Source organism: Procambarus clarkii, chromosome 6 (genome assembly GCF_040958095.1).
Source record: "Procambarus clarkii isolate CNS0578487 chromosome 6, FALCON_Pclarkii_2.0, whole genome shotgun sequence".
NCBI classification, from domain to species: Eukaryota; Metazoa; Arthropoda; class Malacostraca; order Decapoda; family Cambaridae; genus Procambarus; species Procambarus clarkii.
In genome coordinates this window covers 42,851,243-42,874,417 of record NC_091155.1, presented here as the reverse complement: position 1 = coordinate 42,874,417, position 23,175 = coordinate 42,851,243, and the positions used below count along the sequence as shown (strand labels likewise).

The following is a 23,175-nucleotide window of genomic DNA, read 5'->3' as shown; positions in this document are numbered from 1 at the left end:
ACTTAACCGGCACAGGAGCGGGGCAAGTAGCACGGACTATGGTGAGCCCGTGGTGGACTTAACTGGCACAGGAGCGGGGCAAGTAGCACGGACTATGGTGAGCCCGTAGTGGACTTAACCGGCACAGGAGCGGGGCAAGTAGCACGGACTATGGTGAGCCCGTAGTGGACTTAACCGGCACAGGAGCGGGGCAAGTAGCACGGACTATGGTGAGCCCGTAGTGGACTTAACCGGCACAGGAGCGGGGCAAGTAGCACGGACTATGGTGAGCCCGTGGTGGACTTAACCGGCACAGGAGCGGGGCAAGTAGCACGGACTATGGTGAGCCCGTAGTGGACTTAACCGGCACAGGAGCGGGGCAAGTAGCACGGACTATGGTGAGCCCGTGGTGGACTTAACCGGCACAGGAGCGGGGCAAGTAGCACGGACTATGGTGAGCCCGTAGTGGACTTAACCGGCACAGGAGCGGGGCAAGTAGCACGGACTATGGTGAGCCCGTGGTGGACTTAACCGGCACAGGAGCGGGGCAAGTAGCACGGACTATGGTGAGCCCGTGGTGGACTTAACCGGCACAGGAGCGGGGCAAGTAGCACGGACTATGGTGAGCCCGTGGTGGACTTAACCGGCACAGGAGCGGGGCAAGTAGCACGGGCTATGGGGAGCCCGTAGTGGACTTACCTGGCACAGGAGCGGGGCAAGTAGCACGGGCTATGGTGAGCCCGTAGTGGACTTAACCGGCACAGGAGCGGGGCAAGTAGCACGGGCTATGGTGAGCCCGTAGTGGACTTAACCGGCACAGGAGCGTGGGCAAGTAGCACGGGCTATGGTGAGCCCGTAGTGGACTTACCTGGCACAGGAGCGGGGCAAGTAGCACGGGCTATGGTGAGCCCGTAGTGGACTTAACCGGCACAGGAGCGGGGCAAGTAGTACGGACTATGGTGAGCCCGTAGTGGACTTACCTGGCACAGGAGCGGGGGCTGTATGCTGACTTTTGAATATATTAATTAACTCGTGGGCAGTGGTTATGCATAAGAGGTGTTATGACGCTCACCACCGGTCGTGTTATACGAGCTCAAGGTTGTGGTTATGCATAAGAGTGTTATTACGCTCACCACCGGTCGTGTTATACGAGCTCAAGGTTGTGGTTATACATAAGAGGTGTTATGACGCTCACCACCGGTCGTGTTATACGAGCTCAAGGTTGTGGTTATGCATAAGAGGTGTTATGACGCTCACCACCGGTCGTGTTATACGAGCTCAAGGTTGTGGTTATGCATAAGAGGTGTTATGACGCTCACCACCGGTCGTGTTGTACGAGCTCAAGGTTGTGGTTATGCATAAGAGGTGTTATTACGCTCACCACCGGTCGTGTTATACGAGCTCAAGGTTGTGGTTATGCATAAGAGTGTTATTACGCTCACCACCGGTCGTGTTATACGAGCTCAAGGTTGTGGTTATACATAAGAGGTGTTATGACGCTCACCACCGGTCGTGTTATACGAGCTCAAGGTTGTGGTTATACATAAGAGGTGTTATGACGCTCACCACCGGTCGTGTTATACGAGCTCAAGGTTTTACGGCAGCTGGAAAATACACGGAACACCACGCACCAATTAGTAAATTACAACGAGAATTAGGTAATACCTCAACAAGGGGGAAAATACGATGGAGTCTTGAATACTGTATACACCAGTATTCACGACAGTAAATCTTGAATACTGTATACACCAGTATTCACGACAGTAAATCTTGAATACTGTATACTCCAGTATTCACGACAGTAAATCTTGAATACTGTATACACCAGTATTCAAGACAGTTAATCTTGAATACTGTATACACCAGTATTCACGACAGTTAATCTTGAATACTGTATACACCAGTATTCAAGACAGTAAATCTTGAATACTGTATACACCAGTATTCAAGACAGTTAATCTTGAATACTGTATACACCAGTATTCAAGACAGTAAATCTTGAATACTGTATACACCAGTATTCACGACAGTTAATCTTGAATACTGTATACACCAGTATTCACGACAGTTAATCTTGAATACTGTATACACCAGTATTCACGACAGTTAATCTTGAATACTGTATACTCCAGTATTCACGACAGTTAATCTTGAATACTGTATACACCAGTATTCACGACAGTTAATCTTGAATACTGTATACTCCAGTATTCACGACAGTTAATCTTGAATACTGTATACACCAGTATTCAAGACAGTTAATCTTGAATACTGTATACACCAGTATTCACGACAGTTAATCTTGAATACTGTATACACCAGTATTCAAGACAGTAAATCTTGAATACTGTATACACCAGTATTCAAGACAGTTAATCTTGAATACTGTATACACCAGTATTCAAGACAGTAAATCTTGAATACTGTATACACCAGTATTCACGACAGTAAATCTTGAATACTGTATACACCAGTATTCAAGACAGTTAATCTTGAGTACTGTATACACCAGTATTCACGACAGTAAATCTTGAATACTGTATACACCAGTATTCAAGACAGTAAATCTTGAATACTGTATACACCAGTATTCAAGACAGTAAATCTTGAATACTGTATACACCAGTATTCAAGACAGTTAATCTTGAATACTGTATACACCAGTATTCACGACAGTTAATCTTGAATACTGTATACACCAGTATTCACGACAGTTAATCTTGAGTACTGTATACACCAGTATTCACGACAGTAAATCTTGAATACTGTATACACCAGTATTCACGACAGTTAATCTTGAGTACTGTATACACCAGTATTCACGACAGTTAATCTTGAGTACTGTATACACCAGTATTCACGACAGTAAATCTTGAATACTGTATACACCAGTATTCACGACAGTTAATCTTGAATACTGTATACACCAGTATTCACGACAGTTAATCTTGAGTACTGTATACACCAGTATTCACGACAGTAAATCTTGAATACTGTATACACCAGTATTCACGACAGTTAATCTTGAGTACTGTATACACCAGTATTCACGACAGTTAATCTTGAGTACTGTATACACCAGTATTCACGACAGTTAATCTTGAGTACTGTATACACCAGTATTCACGACAGTTAATCTTGAGTACTGTATACTACACCTCAATTCACTGGGAGTTATTAATATTGGTGACTCCCTTATCACAAGGCCGGCTCGGGGAGTAGAACTCCCGAAACCCTCTCCAGGTATGCTCCAGGTATGACCGTGAAGAATGGTAAACTACCTATATTGTGATAGTTCCGGGAATCAATTTTCCCACAGACTGGTCTCTGACCAGACTTGGTTGCTGGTCTGATCAACCAGGCTGTTTGCAGTCTGACACACGAATTTAAACCTAGTTGCTCAGGTAATAAGCTATGGATGAACTTGTTTGTATACAAGTCATTAACTATGATATACTCGAAAAAACAAACTAGCGAGAATAAATTCAGAGCAGGGTTCGCTATCGTGTGGTAAAGGGAGTAACTGCCCAACCCGTCCTCGACTCAAGTCCATTACATCCAGCGGTCGACCCCACAGCAACCTGTTCTCGCAAATTCGTAAAGTCAATATTGACTTATTAACTACGTGCATAGGTGATATACTAAACATAATAGATACCCTTAAAAAGATTCATAGAAAACACCGACCTTACCTAACCTTGTTAGTATCTTAAGATAAGCATCTTATTGCTTCGTAATTACAATTATTACCTAACCTATAATAGGTATAATAGGTATAGGTATAGGTTAGGTAATAATTGTAATTACGAAGCAATAAGATGCTTATCTTAAGATACTAACAAGGTTAGGTAAGGTCGGTGTTTTCTATGAATCTTTTTAAGGGTATCTATTATGTTAAGTATGTCACCTATGCACATATTTAATAAGTCAATATTGACTTATTAAATTTGCGAGAACGGGTTGCCCACAGACACATTCATAAATTTTTACATGCTGTTCATTCAAAACGGGAATTTTCTCAACTATAAATTAATATTATAATATATTAGCATATTGTTCATATATAGGCATAGGTTAGGTTCTGTTGGCAATTATTTGTATTTGTAGTACGTGAGTGAAGCATTTATAGAGTTGTGGTTCGAACAAAATTCGTCAGTGAAGCACTTGTTCCGGAAGTGTTCAAACGTCATCAGTTGTGAGTCATATGTAAACTGTTTTTCATTCATAAACAGCTGGGGGTTGGCGGGTGGATGGAATCACTTTTGGGTCTTTGTTTGGAGGACGGGCTGAACTGCCGGCAACATTGACCACAAGTACAAGTCCAATGATGACTCCTAATTAACAGCTACTCTAACTAGTTAATTACTACAACTAATTTGTTAATTAACTAAAACTAACTAGTTGATTAGTAAATTTTTGATGACGTAATTAGCAATTTCCTCCTAAAATATAAAAAATATAATCTAATCTAGCTATTAAACACACACAAAGTAGCTAATGAGATTGACCACTGGACTTACACGTCAAAGAATAAAAGATCCCCACGACACTGTCCTACTCTCACTGGAGTTAATACATGTTAACCTCACTCTCACTGGAGTTAATACATGTTAACCTCACTCTCACTGGAGTAAATACATGTTAACCTCACTCTCACTGGAGTTAATACATGTTAACCTCACTCTCACTGGAGTTAATACATGTTAACCTCACTCTCACTGGAGTTAATACATGTTAACCTCACTCTCACTGGAGTTAATACATGTTAACCTCACTCTCACTGGAGTAAATACATGTTAACCTCACTCTCACTGGAGTTAATACATGTTAACCTCACTCTCACTGGAGTTAATACATGTTAACCTCACTCTCACTGGAGTTAATACATGTTAACCTCACTCTCACTGGAGTTAATACATGTTAACCTCACTCTCACTGGAGTTAATACATGTTAACCTCACTCTCACTGGAGTTAATACATGTTAACCTCACTCTCACTGGAGTTAATACATGTTAACCTCACTCTCACTGGAGTTAATACATGTTAACCTCACTCTCACTGGAGTAAATACATGTTAACCTCACTCTCACTGGAGTAAATACATGTTAACCTCACTCTCACTGGAGTTAATACATGTTAACCTCACTCTCACTGGAGTAAATACATATTAACCTACTCTCACTGGAGTAAATACATATTAACCTCACTCTCACTGGAGTAAATACATATTAACCTACTCTCACTGGAGTAAATACATATTAACCTACTCTCACTGGTGTAAACACATATTAACCTCACTCTCACTGGAGTAAATACATATTAACCTACTCTCACTGGAGTAAATACATATTAACCTACTCTCACTGGTGTAAACACATATTAACCTCACTCTCACTGGAGCAAATACATATTAACCTACTCTCACTGGAGTAAATACATGTTAACCTATTCTCCTTGAGGTTACCTTGAGGTGTTTTCGGGGCTTAGAGTCCCCGCGGCCCGGTCCTCGACCAGGCCTCCACCCCCAGGAAGCAGCCTGTGACAGCTGACTAACACACAGGTACCTATTTTACTGCTAGGTAACAGGGGCATAGGGTGAAAGAAACTCTGCCCATTGTTTCTCGCCAGCGCCCGGGATCGAACCCGGGGCCACAGGATCACAAGCCTAGTGTGCTGTCCGCTCGGCCGACCGGCTCTCTTAAGGACTGCCTTATCAGGTCGGGTCGGTAGAGTAACTCTCAGTCGGGTAGACTCGTTCCACCAAGGCTACATGGGGGTCATAACATGTTTTGGTCTTCTTGATGAATATAGAGCTCCAGTAGTGAATATAGAGCTCCAGTAGTGAATATAGAGCTCCAGTAGTGAATATAGAGCTCCAGTAGTGAATATAGAGCTCCAGTAGTGAATATAGAGCTCCAGTAGTGAATATAGAGCTCCAGTAGTGAATATAGAGCTCCAGTAGTGTGGGCCTGGTGCAGAGTGCATGGGCATGCTGTCGATGACTACTGTAAAGTCCGGTGGGGTTAGGGTGACATCTCATATGTGGTTCAATGTCTGTATCACATTAATAAATGTCACATTCATTTGGATCATTGTTTTTCAATGGGGTTCAATGAAAACAGAATCGAAGCAACGCCTCAGTCGACTTGAGAATGGTCCTGGACGGACCGAAACGTCGTCGTACCTTCACCTTTTAGTGTGTGGTCTGGTCAACATACTTTAGCCACGTTATTGTGACTCATCGCCTGCATGCAGTATTTCACTCATTTCTTTATTGTTATCTGTGAAAGTTCCGTCACCCTTGCACAAGGGCCCAATGTTGGATGCAATTTTTAGTCTTGTTTTTGCATACGAGAAAACGTATTTCGGATTCTTCTCTATGTCACTTGTGGGCTTTTGCTCCCTTTGCCTCTTTTGGATTTTATATGATTCTCTCCGCTTCAGCATTTCTATTTTTCTGCATAGTTTCTATTTTCTCCTCGTCGTTGTTGGGATAGACTGGAGCGTCTGAGATGTTCTCCCGTTTGTTTTCTTCGTCTATTGAGCGAGCACCGTTCTCCTTCCAGTTTGCGTCTTTTTCTCTTTTCTTGGTGGTATCTGCCATATACATGTTTCTAATAGTATATGCCGTCTGCATGTTTCTAGTGCTACAGCGCCTATTTGCTGGACGCAGTGGTATAATTGTGCATTATGTAGTTGTTCTTCAAGTACATCATGTTGGGAATACCTCACCGTACCATAAGCTCCGTGTCTGTGAAGATATGAGTATCTGTGAGCAGAACATGGTGAAGCAGATGGATGACATACAACCAGCGTCCTGGTGGTCACTCTAGACGAGCACTACACCCATGGACTCCCACCTGGAGTCCTACTGTCCACTTGGGCTGGACGGTAGAGCGACGGTCCGTGGCTGTTTGCCCCAGGACTCCATTAGCCGAGACCCAGGTGGCATTACTTGTGACCGTGTCGTGGTGTAGTGGTCTAAGGCTTGGGAGTACCAAGCGAGAGGGTTCGAATCCCCCCTTATGATTCCTACTGATGTTCTCATTGGATGCATCAATTTAATGTAATTTTATTGTGTATATATGTATTGAATATGACTGCATATTCTGTTTTGATTATTTTCCTGTTTAGGGCTTCAATCCCTCTTGACTAGTGCTCTTGCCTCTTGGTTTAATTGGCAGAGGATTTCTTCAAATGTCATCTTTGTTCGAGGTGAAGAGAAATAACTAACTAACTGTAACATGTATTGCACTTATTATAAATTTACACAACGTTTTGAGCCTATATGGTTCATTCTCAAGTGAAGGGACAGTGTTGTTGTTGGTGTAGATTTTAAGTACTCGGAACGAAATGTTCATGTAGCACGGACTATAGTGAGTCCGTTAAAGGGACAGTTCTGGACGTATTGGATTTATGTCGTTAGGGAGGTCAGGCACATAATACAAATAGGTGAGAAGTACATCGTAAAAGAAAAATAGGGCATAAATGGGGGTGGGATTGGGGACGTAAATAGGGACGAATAAAATATAAAGGGGGGGAGGGGAGGGAGGAAGGAGATACAAAGATTAATGAGGTGTAGTGAGCGTGGCATGTTGAGCGGTGTCTTCTATGTCGGCATCTTCACGTTCCCTCGTGTTCGTGGCGTGTTGAGCGGTGTTCTTCTATGTTGGCATCTTCACGTTCCCTCGTGTTCGTGGCATGTTGAGCGGTGTCTTCTATGTTGGCATCTTCACGTTCCCTCGTGTTCTTCTATGTTGGCATCTTCACGTTCCCTCGTGTTCTTCTATGTTGGCATCTTCACGTTCCCTCGTGTTCTTCTATGTTGGCATCTTCACGTTCCCTCGTGTTCGTGGCGTGTTGAGCGGTGTCTTCTATGTTGGCATCTTCACGTTCCCTCGTGTTCTTCTATGTTGGCATCTTCACGTTCCCTCGTGTTCTTCTATGTTGGCATCTTCACGTTCCCTCGTGTTCTTCTATGTTGGCATCTTCACGTTCCCTCGTGTTCGTGGCGTGTTGAGCGGTGTCTTCTATGTTGGCATCTTCACGTTCCCTCGTGTTCTTCTATGTTGGCATCTTCACGTTCCCTCGTGTTCTTCTATGTTGGCATCTTCACGTTCCCTCGTGTTCTTCTATGTTGGCATCTTCACGTTCCCTCGTGTTCGTGGCGTGTTGAGCGGTGTCTTCTATGTTGGCATCTTCACGTTCCCTCGTGTTCGTGGCGTGTTGAGCGGTGTCTTCTATGTTGGCATCTTCACGTTCCCTCGTGTTCGTGGCATGTTGAGCGGTGTCTTCTATGTTGGCATCTTCACGTTCCCTCGTGTTCGTGGCATGTTGAGCGGTGTCTTCTATGTTGGCATCTTCACGTTCCCTCGTGTTCGTGGCGTGTTGAGCGGTGTCTTCTATGTTGGCATCTTCACGTTCCCTCGTGTTCTTCTATGTTGGCATCTTCACGTTCCCTCGTGTTCTTCTATGTTGGCATCTTCACGTTCCCTCGTGTTCTTCTATGTTGGCATCTTCACGTTCCCTCGTGTTCTTCTATGTTGGCATCTTCACGTTCCCTCGTGTTCTTCTATGTTGGCATCTTCACGTTCCCTCGTGTTCTTCTATGTTGGCATCTTCACGTTCCCTCGTGTTCTTCTATGTTGGCATCTTCACGTTCCCTCGTGTTCTTACTCTCATGGCGGGTAGAGTGAACACTTCTGTAATTTGGGTATTTATGGTGGGTGGGTTGTTCTATTTTTATGTGGACTGTTTCAATTCCACAACTGTGTGTCGACATTTTCTAGAGAACACCTTACTACATACTCTTCAAAAACTCAATAGATAGAGCCCAGTAGGCTCAGGAATCTGTTCACCAGTTGAGAGGCGGGACCAAAGAGCCGAAGCTCAACCCCCGCAAGCTCAACTAAGTGAGCATTCACGTGCAGTATATCACTCTTCGTCAGGATGAAGACACTAGTTGATAGTGATTTATGTAGGAAGGGAAGTATCAGGGAAAGCGCCAAGCCACTACGACTACATAGCCCTGGGAAGGGGTCAGGATAAGGAATTGGGATGGGACAGGGGGAAAGGAATGGTGCCCAACCTCTTGGGCAGTCGGGGATCGAACGCCGACCTGCATGAAGCGAGACCGTCGCTCTACCGTCCACCTCAAGTGGTTGGGCAGGTTTGTGTAGGAGTGTTTTTGAGAAACTCCGTTTGATTATGTGTGTTGAGTTTGACGCAGCCATTTGGGGTGGTCCTTCGCTGGTTGATGGGTGGGAGGTGAGGGAGGAGGCGTCTGTGTGGGGCTGTAGTGTGATCCATTCCTCACTTCGCTGGTTGATGGGTGGGAGGTGAGGGAGGAGGCGTCTGTGTGGGGCTGTAGTGATCCATTCCTCACAATTACTATAATTTCTACCTGGAGATATATTTGTGATGATAATGAGAGTGGTGTTAATATCCCGTACAGGCAAGATCAGTGAACACGCATCAGGAGCCCCTGAGAGATTGTAGTGATCTTGAGGTGTTGATGGTGAACATTACTGAGAGATTGTAGTGATCTTGAGGTGTTGATGGTGAACATTACTGAGAGATTGTAGTGATCTTGAGGTGTTGATGGTGAACATTACTGAGAGATTGTAGTGATCTTGAGGTGTTGATGGTGAACATTACTGAGAGATTGTAGTGATCTTGAGGTGTTGATGGTGAACATTACTGAGAGATTGTAGTGATCTTGAGGTGTTGATGGTGAACATTACTGAGAAACTAGAAAAGTGAGACTTGCACAAGGAACTGAGAACTGAACCCTAAGTCTAGGAAGATATAACAAATAATGTTACCAATAGTCACTGTGACGGCAGAATAATAATTGCTAAGAAACAGAGCGGGTGAGTTTGGTTGTGTTGAGGGCGCTCTTGAAGCCGGCGGCCGCCCCTCCCCGCCCCGGCTTGCCGTAACCCACACGTGCGCGCGTGTGTGTGTGTGTGTATGTAGGAGAGGTTGTGAACCCCTTGTCACGGCTCCAACCCCCTGCCACCACCACAACCACCACTACCACTACCACCACAGCACTACCACAACACCCCTACCGTCAGCTGCGCCTGTGTGTGCCCGCGCGCGTCTCGTCACCACCGACTCGTCGTCGTCCCCCCACAGCGCGTCTCCCACGATGGAGTCAGGGTCAGTTTGGATGTTTTATTCAAATTGATTACTTATCTCTCTCTATATATCTGTCTCGGTCTCTTGCACGCACCGCTTCTTCACCATTTTCCAAGCCTCAATACTATTTAAATGGCTGTTAATATATATATATATATATATATATATATATATATATATATATATATATATATATATATATATATATATATATATATATATATATATATAAATATATATACGAGATCTCTATTCTTTTATAAAGGTTTATGCAGTGTATGTTATGTTTGAGCCTCAGGTATAGCGAGGTGAATTTTTAGACTTTTCCATATCAGAAGTTAGTGTGAAAATGTTCAAGTATATTGGCTTATGACCCCCCCCCCCCTACTCCCTCCTGCCCATTTTGGAATACTGTAGACATAATGTTTGTTTTGATCTAAAGCGATTAGTGACAAAGTGCTCTTACGCTTACCCTCCCCCCCCCCTTCCCCCCCCCCCCCCCCCCCTGGAACCATATCAGTGGCTAAGGAAAGACTTGTGGTCCTCCTGCTGTTATTGCGTATTTTGTTTGTTTGTTTTGTTTACTATAATCTACACCACTTGATTTTGCATGTTGGTCTTGTGATGTGTGTGTTGGGGTGGTGTGCAAGTCTGGGGCCACATTCACGAAGCAGTTACGCAAGCACTTACGAACGTGTACATCTTTCCTCAACCTTTGACGGCTTTGGTTACATTTATTAAACAGTTTACAAGCAGGAAAACTTGCCAATCAACTGTTGTTATTGTTATAAACAGCCTCCTGGTGCTTCGGAGCTCATTAACTGTTTAATAATTGTAAACAAAGCCGCCATAGATTGAGAAAAGATGGACAGGTTCGTAAGTGCTTGAGTAACTGTTTTCGTGAATCTGGCCCCAGGTCCCTGGCCAGGGTCATGTTGGGGGTCTTAGTGTAGTCATCACACTGACATGTTGACTATTCACAGCATCGGGCCAGATTCACGAAGCACTTACGAACCTGTACATCTTTCCTAAATTTTTGGCGGCTTTGTTTACAATTATTACACAGTTAATGAGCTCCTAAGCACCAGGAGGCTGTTTATAACAATAACATCAGTTGATTGGCAAGTTTTCATGCTTGTAAACTGTTTAATAAATGTAACCAAAGCCGTCAAAGATTGAGGAAAGATGTACACGTTCGTAAGTGCTTGCGTAACTGCTTCGTGAATCTGGTCCCCAGGTTATTGCTCTCACATTTCCTCTTCACAGATTACTCACGTGATATATGTTTACCATTTAACATATCAACAAATTATGTAATGTTTACTTGAAGTGTGTTGGAGTGTTATGCTCCGGACGTTTAAGCCTGGGGCCATGTAACACTGGGAGATGTTCTTATGCTCAGCGAGCATAAGAAATATTGCCGGAACAACCGTGGACATCTTCAAGAGAAAACTGGACGGTTTTCTAAGAGAAGTTCCGGATCAGCCGGGCTGTGGTGGGTATGTGGGCCTGCGGGCCGCTCCAAGCAACAGCCTGGTGGACCAAACTCTCACAAGTTGAGCCTGGCCTCGGGCCGGGCTTGGGCAGTAGAAGAACTCCCAGAACCCCATCAAGCAGGTATATGTGGGCCTGCGGGCCGCTCCAAGCAACAGCCTGGTGGACCAAACTCCCAGAACCCCATCAAGCAGGTATCAACCAGGTGTTGTAGAATGATTAGGTTGTTGTTGACCGGGGATGGTCGAAGGTTACTCGGTAGTGGGCAGGAATTGGAGTACCAAACGTCCACTGCTCTTCCTTAGTTTTATTATCAAAATATATATCTTGTACACGGGCCAGGATCTAGAAGTTAAGAGTGTGTGAGGGAGAGTGTGTAGACGCTCCGTGGCCCTGGCTGTCTCTCAAGGTCTGAGGGCTGCAGGCGCACAGCTACATTCACATCTGTTGACAATGTTGTTGATACCTATTAAGTTGTTTAGCTTAGCGCCGGCCATCATAAGAGGGTATTGGGTCACCCTATGTGTATGTCCATGGTGCCTAACTGGCGTTCAACAGCCAGACTCGCGAAGCAGTTACACAAGCACTTACCAACCTGGGGCCAGACTCACGAAGCAGTTACACAAGCACTTACCAACCTTTCTAGACTCACGAAGCAGTTACGCAAGTACTTACCAACCTTTCTAGACTCACGAAGCAGTTACGCAAGTACTTACCAACCTTTCTAGACTCACGAAGCAGTTACGCAAGTACTTACCAACCTGGGGCCAGACTCACGAAGCAGTTACGCAAGTACTTACCAACCTTTCCAGACTCACGAAGCAGTTACGCAAGCACTTACCAACCTGGGGCCAGACTCACGAAGCAGTTACGCAGGCACTTACCAACCTGGGGCCAGACTCACGAAGCAGTTACGCAAGTACTTACCAACCTTTCCAGACTCACGAAGCAGTTACGCAAGCACTTACCAACCTTTCCAGACTCACGAAGCAGTTACGCAAGCACTTACCAACCTTTCCAGACTCACGAAGCAGTTACGCAAGCACTTACCAACCTTTCCAGACTCACGAAGCAGTTACGCAAGTACTTACCAACCTGGGGCCAGACTCACGAAGCAGTTACACAAGTACTTACGAACCTAGGGCCAGATTCACGAAGCAGATACGAACCTGGGGCCAGATTCACGAAGCAGATACGAACCTGGGGCCAGATTCACGAAGCAGTTACGCAAGCACTTACCAACCTGGGGCCAGATTCACGAAGCAGATATGAACCTTGGGCCAGATTCACGAAGCAGTTACGCAAGCACTTACGGCCCTGGGGCCAGATTCACAAAGTTGCTACGCAAGCACTTTCGAACCTGGGGCCAGATTCACGAAACAGTTATGCAAGCACTTACAAACCTGGGGCCAGAATCACGAAGCATTTACGCAAGCACTTACGATCCTGTACATCTTTCCTCAATCTTTGACGGCTTTGGTTACATTTATTAAACAGTTCACAAGCATGAAAACTTGCCAATCAACTGTTGTTATTGTTATAAACAGCCTCCTGGTGCTTCGGGGCTCATTAACTGTTTAATAAATGTAAACAAAGCCGCCAAAGATCGAGGAACGATGTGCAGGTTCGTAAGTGCTTGCATAACTGCTTTGTGAATCTGGCCCCAGGTTCGTAAGTGCTTGCATAACTGCTTTGTGAATCTGGCCCCAGGTTCGTAAGTGCTTGCGTAACTGCTTCGTGAATCTGGCCCCAGGTTTGTAAGTGCTTGCGTAGCAACTTTGTGAATCTGGCCCCAGGTTCGTAAGTGCTTGCGTAACAGCTTCGTGAATCTGGCCCGATTCTGGGCCTTAACATAGCGCCCTGTGAGAGTTACCGTAGACATAAAGCTGGCGGGCTTCAGCGTCCGGGGATCATCCTTTATTTGCAGAGGTTTAATAGTCTGGAGTGTTCTCGTCTGGTGGTACCTGCTGGATGGGGTTCTGAGAGTTTGGTCCACCAGGCTGTTGCTTGGAGCGGTCCGCAGGCCCACATATACCTGCTTGATGGGGTTCTGGGAGTTTGATCCACCAGGCTGTTGCTTGGAGCGGCCCGCAGGCCCACATATACCTGCTTGATGGGGTTCTGGGAGTTCTTCTACTGCCCAAGCCCGGCCCGAGGCCAGGCTTGACTTGTGAGAGTTTGGTCCACCAGGCTGTTGCTGGGAGCGGCCCGCAGGCCCACATATACCTGGTTGATGGGGTTCTGGGAGTTCTTCTACTCCCCAAGCCCGGCCCGAGGCCAGGCTTGACTTGTGAGAGTTTGGTCCACCAGGCTGTTGCTTGGAGCGGCCCGCAGGCCCACATATACCTGCTTGATGGGGTTCTGGGAGTTCTTCTACTGCCCAAGCCCGGCCCGAGGCCAGGCTTGACTTGTGAGAGTTTGGTCCACCAGGCTGTTGCTGGGAGCGGCCCGCAGGCCCACATATACCTGGTTGATGGGGTTCTGGGAGTTCTTCTACTCCCCAAGCCCGGCCCGAGGCCAGGCTTGACTTGTGAGAGTTTGGTCCACCAGGCTGTTGCTGGGAGCGGCCCGCAGGCCCACATATACCTGGTTGATGGGGTTCTGGGAGTTCTTCTACTCCCCAAGCCCGGCCCGAGGCCAGGCTTGACTTGTGAGAGTTTGGTCCACCAGGCTGTTGCTTGCAGCGGCCCGCAGGCCCACATATACCTGCTTGATGGGGTTCTGGGAGTTTGGTCCACCAGGCTGTTGCTTGGAGCGGCCCGCAGGCCCACATATAAGCCATCGTGTAGGTATACACCCAACATGTGTTTATCTTGTGGCACCAATTTTCTCAACCATCGTGTTTTGTTTTAGTTTGTGCTTTTATTGAATGGTAGTAAACACTAGCGTTTGTGTGTGTGTCATTCATGGTGTTGTTACTGATGGTAGTAAACACTAGCGTTTGTGTGTGTGCCATTCATGGTGTTGTTACTGATGGTAGTAAACACTAGCGTTTGTGTGTGTGCCATTCATGGTGTTGTTACTGATGGTAGTAAACACTAGCGTTTGTGTGTGTGCCATTCATGGTGTTGTGACTGATGGTAGTAAACACTAGCGTTTGTGTGTGTGCCATTCATGGTGTTGTTACTGATGGTAGTAAACACTAGCGTTTGTGTGTGTGCCATTCATGGTGTTGTTACTGATGGTAGTAAACACTAGCGTTTGTGTGTGTGCCATTCATGGTGTTGTGACTGATGGTAGTAAACACTAGCGTTTGTGTGTGTGCCATTCATGGTGTTGTGACTGATGGTAGTAAACACTAGCGTTTGTGTGTGTGCCATTCATGGTGTTGTGACTGATGGTAGTAAACACTAGCGTTTGTGTGTGTGCCATTCATGGTGTTGTTACTGATGGTAGTAAACACTAGCGTTTGTGTGTGTGTCATTCATGGTGTTGTTACTGATGGTAGTAAACACTAGCGTTTGTGTGTGTGCCATTCATGGTGTTGTTACTGATGGTAGTAAAGACTAGCGTTTGTGTGTGTGCCATTCATGGTGTTGTGACTGATAACTTTGTTGGCGTTATGGCTCAAGTCACCCGTCAGATGTTCACACCTCTGATGGCGCCTCACGTTACGGACGCCATTATGGGAAATATTACACACAGTAAGATATTGTGTTGTGTTACAAGTGAGGTTAGTGTGAATGTGGACCTGTGCGCCCGGGCACGGCTCGTGGTGGGGGCTGCTTACAAGAGTTGTTCACAGGTTGGACGTGAGGCTGACTGTCACAAGGGAGGCTTCCCTTGTGTTGCCCCCTTGTGAGGCAACACTAGGGCCCCTCCCCCCTCCCTTGCGTTGTATGATGCTGCAAGGTCTGTGAGAATGAGTTGTGGCGGCTTGCGTGAGGTTGTCAGGCTTGTGTGTGTGTCTTGAGTGATCACTCCCGCTCCTCTTGTCAAAACTGCCACTGTGCTCAGAATGTATAATATTCATCACCTCTTCCAAGAGACACAACAACAACACTTTCCTGCCCCATGGCAGATCACTCCTTTCCCACTCAAGAAGCTGATTAAAGAACAAGCCTTGCTTCGACAAGAAGCAAAGTACAATGCCTTAAGCCAAATTGATGCTTAAGTCAGAGAGCGCTCCCTTTCCCAGATTATTTACACTGATGGATCCTTGCATCAGTCCCATGGTGCAGCTGGAAGTGCAGTTGTTGTGACAGGGAGAGATGGTTCCTTCTCCCATGAGTGTGAAGCGCGTCTAAGTAACTGGGCCTCCACTCTTCAAACAGAATTGGTTGTCATAATCCTTGCACTCAAGCGCGTATATGAATCCAAACTTAACACGCTAATTGTAAGTGACTCCTTGACATCCTTGAGTGCCCTCAGCTCCCCAAGGCATAACTGTGACGTGCTTATCTCTGAACTTGTTTAGCTAAATGAACTATGGGGTTCAGCTCAGTTTCTGAAGCGATTATGTGCCTCTGGAACCATTTCCACCACCGCCCACAGTATGGGTATGAGGTGCATAATAAATCAATGTTGTGTACGTTAAAGAGGGGCCCTCTACCTTAACTACGCCAGGACCCTCCCCCCCCCCCCCCCCACCCGCACTCCATCATCATATGCACGAGTTTGGATAACACTGGGGAGGGGGACCTTCTGTTATCCTCAGCTTATCTGAAGCCTGATCCTAAAGACTTATTTACTTCAGGACAATGTACTATGAAACTATCACGTAGGGAACTATCATATAAGGAAGCTGGTGAATCGGCAAGCAAGAGCTGTAATCCTAAAATGGCTCGGTTGAAACAACTCCTAGAGTCCCATTTATTTCATGATCGTATTATGTGCACTACTGTCAGTATTGGACCTATTCTTACAAGTGAAGGTTTATACACGGAGGATGACAAAGAAATCAGTGAAATCCTAAAAAGCAGTATGAGGACATGTTTAGCACTCCGATAAACAGCATGAAAGTGGAAGATCCGGACAACTTCTTTATGCATGATATCCAAACCCCTTGAAATATAACTGATATAAACACGAGCGTGACAGATTTTGAAAGAGAAATTGAAAACATGCCCATGCACTCGGCCCCGGGTTCAGACTTATGGAATTCATTATTTATAAAGAAATGCAAAGTGCCGGTAGCACAGGCACTCAGTATAGTGTGGAGGAAGAGCTTGGACACGGGGGAGATACCAGATGCACTTAAAGTGCCAGACATAGCCCCTCTACACAAGGGAGGGAGCAAAGCATTGGCAAAGAATTATAGACCATTTGCACTAACGTCCCACATAATAAAAGTATTTGAGAGAGTGATCAGGAGTCAGGTCACTAATTTCATGGAGACCAATGACCTTCACAACCCAGGCCAACATGGATTTTGAGAGGGAAGATTGTGCCTCTCACAGCTACTTGATCACTACGACAAAGTCACTGAGGCATTAGAAGAAAAATAGAATGCTGATGTGGTATACACGGACTTCGCAAAGGCTTTCGATAAATGTGACCATGGCGTGATAGCACACAAAATGAGTCAATGGGAATAACCGGTAAAGTAGGACGCTGGATACTCAGTTTTCTGTCGAACAGAACACAACGAGTAACAGTCAATCATATAAAATTGAGTCCAAGCGCAGTTAAAAGCTCTGTACCTCAGGGTACAGTCCTTGCACCGCTGCTTTTCCTTATTTTCGTATCATCCTTTGCAGATGACACAAAATTCAGTATGAAAATTATCTCGGCTGAATACATTGAAAAACTTCAAGCAGATATTAATAAAGTTTGCGAATGGACATCAGAAAATAACATGATGTTTAACAGTTATAAATTCCCGGTACTCAGGTACGGTAAAAATGAGGACCTTAAACATAATACAGGGTACAAAACACAATCAAATCTGCCCATAGTAGGAAAACAGCATGTCAAGGATTTGGGAATAATAATGTCTGACGACCTAACGTTTAGGGAGCATAACCAAGCAAATATTGCGATAGCCAGAAAAATGATCGGATGGATTACGAGAACTTTCAAATCCAGGGATCCCATCACAATGGTTGTACTCTTCAAGTCACTTGTGTTGTCCCGTCTTGAGTACTGCTCAGTACTCACTTCCCCCTTCAGAGCAGGAGAGATTGCTGAAATAGAGGGAATACAGAGAACATATACGGCACGCATAGACGAGATAAAACACCTAAATTATTGGGATCGTCTCAAAGCTCTCCAAATGTACTCTCTACAAAGGAGACGAGAGAGATACCAAATAATATACACATGGAAAATACTGGAGGGACAGGTCCCAAATATACACAGTAAAATAACAACATACTGGAGTGAACGATATGGAAGAAAATGCAGAATAGAACCAGTGAAGAGCATAGGTGCCATAGGCACAATCAGAGAACACTGTATAAACATCAGAGGTCCAGTGAAGAGCAGGGGTGCCATAGGCACAATCAGAGAACACTGTATAAACATCAGAGGTCCAGTGAAGAGCAGAGGTGCCATAGGCACAATCAGAGAACACTGTATAAACATCAGAGATCCACGGTTGTTCAATATCCTCCCAGCGAGTATAAAAAATATTGCTGGAACAACCGTGGACATCTTCAAGAGAAGTGGAGTGATGCAGCATCCTCCTCCTCCCTCCCTGCAGACGTTAGCAGGGAACAGCTTCTCCGATATAATAACAGAAGAATTAGGATAACAAGAGCACAGTCTAGTGATGACGAGTATGGGGAACCAATCACAGCCCAGGAAGTATGGGGGAACCAATCACAGCCCAGGAAGTAAAGGGGGCTATGAAAAAGGGTAAAAGTACAGCACCTGGTGAAGATGGCGTCACCTACGACATACTCAATGCTCTGTGTGAAGTGTCTGGGAATCCACTACTCCAACTGTTTAACAAATCATTCCCAAGTGGAGTGTTGCACACACAATGGAAACACGCAATAATTATTCCCATACCGAAGCCCAATGACCCTGGCAATTACAGACCTATCAGTCTCGTGTCATGCACTTGCAAGATGCTTGAGAGGATCATTCTAAACCGACTGTTGCACAAAATATGCAGGTTAGGGGAGGGGGTCAATGGATTTGTTAAAGGACGGAGCACAGCAAATTGTATAGTTAATTACTTGGCTAATGACACGGCTAGGTACTCTGTATTTGTTAACATCAAAGGAGCCTTTGACAAAGCACAGGGTATTGCGATCCTGGACGAGCTTGCATGCATGGGTGTCAAGGGAAGACTCATGAAATGGGTTGAAGACTACCTCACAGTGAGGAAAGCCAAGGTTTGCTTCAATGGAGCAGTCTCCAGAACAATGAATATGGAACTCGGGATCCCCCAAGGCGGAGTCTTAAGCCCCCACACTGTTCAATGTACTTATGAACGCCATTGCAAATATTGATTTTCCGGAAAGAACACAACAAGTGGGATATGCAGATGATGTCCTAATACAAGCTCCCACCTTGGGAAAAATAAAACAGTCCATTGAACTCCTTGGAAGGAAATGTATTGAGCTCGGTTTCACTCTCTCCACAAACAAGACAAAGGCATACTCCCATCACAAGCGGAGAGCAAATGAAGAACTGCAAATTAATGGTGTAACACTTGAATGGGTTGACCACTATCGGTACCTTGGCGTCACTGTCGGCTCTAACAACGGGAAGAGGAGCTCAACCAACTAACTCATAGGAACATGCAAAAGTCGACTCAAGGCACTGAAAGCTATGACCTGGAATGGACATGGAGCTTCTATTGCCGTGCTTAAAATGATGTACACAGCCTATGTGCGCTCCGTCATAGACTATGCCGCACCAGTTCTGTGCACCTACTCCCAAAGCGATATGAAAGGCTCGAAAGCATTCAAAATGAAGCCATGACAATCATTCTTGGAGTTCCAAGAACTGCCAAAACGTCTAATCTACGAGAGGAGTTGTCCCTTCCCAGTGTTAAAAGCAGAATTAAGGACCTGAATGCTAAGCTTGCAATTAGGATAGCCAGAGATCCTCATTACAATGATATTGCTAAGAAAAAACTGAGCTCTGTACTACTTTCAGGGGGGAAACAGGAGAAGCAAAAAATGGCATCACAGATCAGTCTGCTACCTTGAAGAGCTTCACCTGCTTGAGCAAGCCCGTGAGCTCCTGCCTGTAGAGAGGTTACCTCCCTGGGAGGATGACTCATGCAAGATCATCATCAATGAAATGGCAACGAAAAAATCCCACATGTTACTACAAGAAATGAGGCACAAGTATCTCGAGGAAATTTATAAAGAAGCCGGAGATGAACTTGATCAAATCTACACTGACGGGTCATCTAATCCTGTCAATGGCAGGGCTGGTGCAACATACACGGTAATCAAGGATAATACTTTCCAACACAGAAATGAAGAAAAAGCACGTATTGAGAACTATGCCTCTTCAACACAAGCAGAACTAACTGCCATTGTTATGGCGTTAAGGTTCCTTGAACGGAACACTAATGGTGCAGTGATTTGCACCGATTCAAAAGCAGCACTGCAAAGCCTAGCTAAAAATCGGGCAGAAAATCTTGCAATAGTCGCTGAAATTAAGAGAGCTGTGAGAGTACTTACCAATCAGGGAAGAGTCATCAAGTTTCTGTGGATCCCCTCCCATGTTGGAATATGTGGGAATGCAACCCGTCCTCTTAAAAATAACGTCACTTTTGGCTCGTATGCGCGGCACTATGGCCAAATTTGGACGTAATTTGAAATGAAATCGACTCACAAAAGTGACGTTCTGTTCCGTTTTCTATTTGAGTCGTCCGGCGTACGCGCAGAGGCTATAAGACACTTTAAATTAACGTTTTTCATAACGTTTTGAAACTTTATGAGAATTTCCTGCCCACCTAACCTATCAGAGGACCCTTAACTTACTGTTGTTGGAAAAAAATCCCTAAATTTATTTTCATTTTTTTTTCATTTTCAAATTACGTCCAAATTCGGCCATACGGGAAAACGGCCAAAAGCGACGTTCTTTTTAAGAGGACAGGTTGGGGAATGAACGAGCAGATGTGCTGGCTGCTGAAGGCGCTGAAGGAGACCATATTGAATACTTCATACCCTCAACCAATGAGGTGGTAGAGGTACTTGGAATTAAGGCAGAGAAACTAAACCTAATTATTATTCTAATATATAAACCGCCAGATACAACGGTTGAGGAATTCACAGAACAGATGCACAAAATAGAGAACATACTTGATAACCTAGCAAACCCAGCTCCAGATATTATCTTCCTTGGAGATTTCAATTTACCGAGTCTAAGATGGAGAACGGCAAACACAAATATCATAGCAGGGAACGACCCGGGAAATAACCAACCACAGGTCAGAGAACTTTTGAGATTCTGTGACAAATTCTCGCTCAATCAACAGATTACAGAACCAACTAGGAACGAAAACACACTAGACTTGTTATTCACAAACAATGATGAACTAATCAGAGACATCACAATCTCAGATACTTCATACTCAGACTATAAGCTCATTGAAGTGCGAACTAGCATAAATAACGGTAGTAGGTCTAAGAGACCCAACAAGCGAGAAGGAATATTCAATCAATTCAATTTCAACAATAAGAGGATTGACTGGGAAAAAATAAATGTAGACCTTGCAACCATTCAATGGGAGACGGTCTTAAGCGACAAAACTCCCACACAGGGAATAGCTCAACTGACAGCTGAAGCTTACAAGGTCTGCTTGAAGCACGTGCCTATGAGGAGGGGCAGAAAGAGGACCACTCTAAAAAGAGAACGCAGACGACTGTACAGGAGAGGGAAAAAAATAACGGAAATGCTTCGGCAGACACAACTATCACAAGCAAGGAAAACAAGCCTAAGCAGGAAGATCGAAGAAATAGAACAAACGTTGAAGCGATCATATGAGTCTGAGGAAATGGAATTGGAACAGAAAGCTATACAAGAGATAAAGAAAAATCCAAAATATTTTTTCACATACGCAAAATCAAAATCCAAAACCTCGACCAGTATTGGACCGTTAATTACAAGTGAAGGTACGTACACAGAGGACAACAAAGAGATTAGTGACATTCACAGAAACCAGTATGAGGCTATGTTTAGCACACCAATAAACAACATGAAAGTTGATGACCCAGACAGCTTCTTTATGAATGACATCCAAGCTGCAGATAATATAACGGATATTACCACAAACTCGGAACACTTTGAAAGAGAAATTGACAATATTCTTATGCACTCAGCTCCTGGGCCTGACTCATGGAATTCAATATTGATAAAGAAATGTAAAGTACCAGTAGCGAGAGCACTCAGCGTAATATGGAGAAAGAGCCTGGATACAGGGGAGATACCAGCAGCACTTAAATCTGCAGATATAGCTCCGTTGCACAAGGGGGGGAGTAAAGCCTTGGCAAAAAATTATAGGCCAGTTGCACTAACATCACACATAATAAAAGTGTTTGAAAGAGTGTTTAGGAATCAAATTTCTAGTTTTATGGAAAACAATGAATTGCACAATCCAGGACAACATGGATTTAGAGCGGGAAGATCCTGTCTGTCACAGTTACTCAACCACTATGACAAAATCACAGAAGCCCTAGAAGAAAAGCAAAATGCAGATGTTGTATACACAGACTTTGCAAAGGCGTTCGACAAATGTGACCATGGGGTGATAGCTCACAAAATGAGGTCAATGGGAATAACTGGAAAAGTAGGATGCTGGATACTCAATTTCCTGTCGAACAGAACACAAAGAGTAACAGTCAATCAGATAAAATCGAGTCCAAGCGATGTTAAAAGCTCTATACCTCAAGGTACAGTCCTTGCACCGTTACTGTTCCTTATTCTCATATCTGATATAGACAAAAATACACGCCACAGCTTCGTGTCGTCCTTTGCAGATGACACAAAAATCAGCAGGAAAATTACCTCTGCTGAAGACAATTAAAAACTACAAGCAGATGTCAACAAAGTTTTCGACTGGGCAGCAGAAAATAATATGATGTTTAACAGTGATAAATTTCAGGTACTCAGGTACGGCAAAAATGAGTACCTTAAACTTAATACAGGGTACAAAACACAATCGAATCTGCCCATAGTAGAAAAACAGTATGTCAAGGATTTGGGAATAATGATGTCCGACGATCTAACGTTTAGGGAGCATAACCAAGCAAATATTGCGTCAGCCAGAAAAATGATAGGATGGATTACGAGAACTTTCAAATTCAGGGATCCCATCACAATGGTTGTACTCTTCAAGTCACTTGTGTTGTCCCGTCTTGAGTACTGCTCAGTACTTACTTTCCCCTTCAGAGCAGGAGAGATTGCTGAAATAGAGGGAATACAGAGAACATATACGGCACGCATAGACGAGATAAAACACCTAAATTATTGGGATCGTCTCAAAGCTCTCCAAATGTACTCTCTAGAAAGGAGACGAGAGAGATACCAAATAATATACACATGGAAAATACTGGAGGGTCAGGTCCCAAATCTACACAGTAAAATAACAACGTACTGGAGTGAACGATATGGAAGAAAATGCAGAATAGAACCAGTGAAGAGCAGAG

General features: G+C 44.6%; 1 protein-coding gene across 6 annotated transcripts in view; it reads left to right on the top strand.

Annotated features, from left to right (window-relative positions):
• Positions 1-23,175, top strand: part of ena (ENAH actin regulator enabled) — a 597,539-nt gene that overhangs the window by 88,804 nt on the left and 485,560 nt on the right. Inside the window, exon 1 of one of the 6 annotated variants that reach the window (XM_069308833.1) lies at positions 9,608-10,144. The exons of 4 other annotated variants lie outside the window; for them this stretch is intronic. In XM_069308833.1, the coding sequence (XP_069164934.1) occupies positions 10,134-10,144 (11 nt within the window). In that variant the 5' untranslated portion in view covers positions 9,608-10,133. Of the gene's footprint in view, positions 1-9,607; positions 10,145-23,175 lie in introns of those variants that run through there. One more of the 6 variants, XM_069308820.1, reaches the window with a different exon arrangement.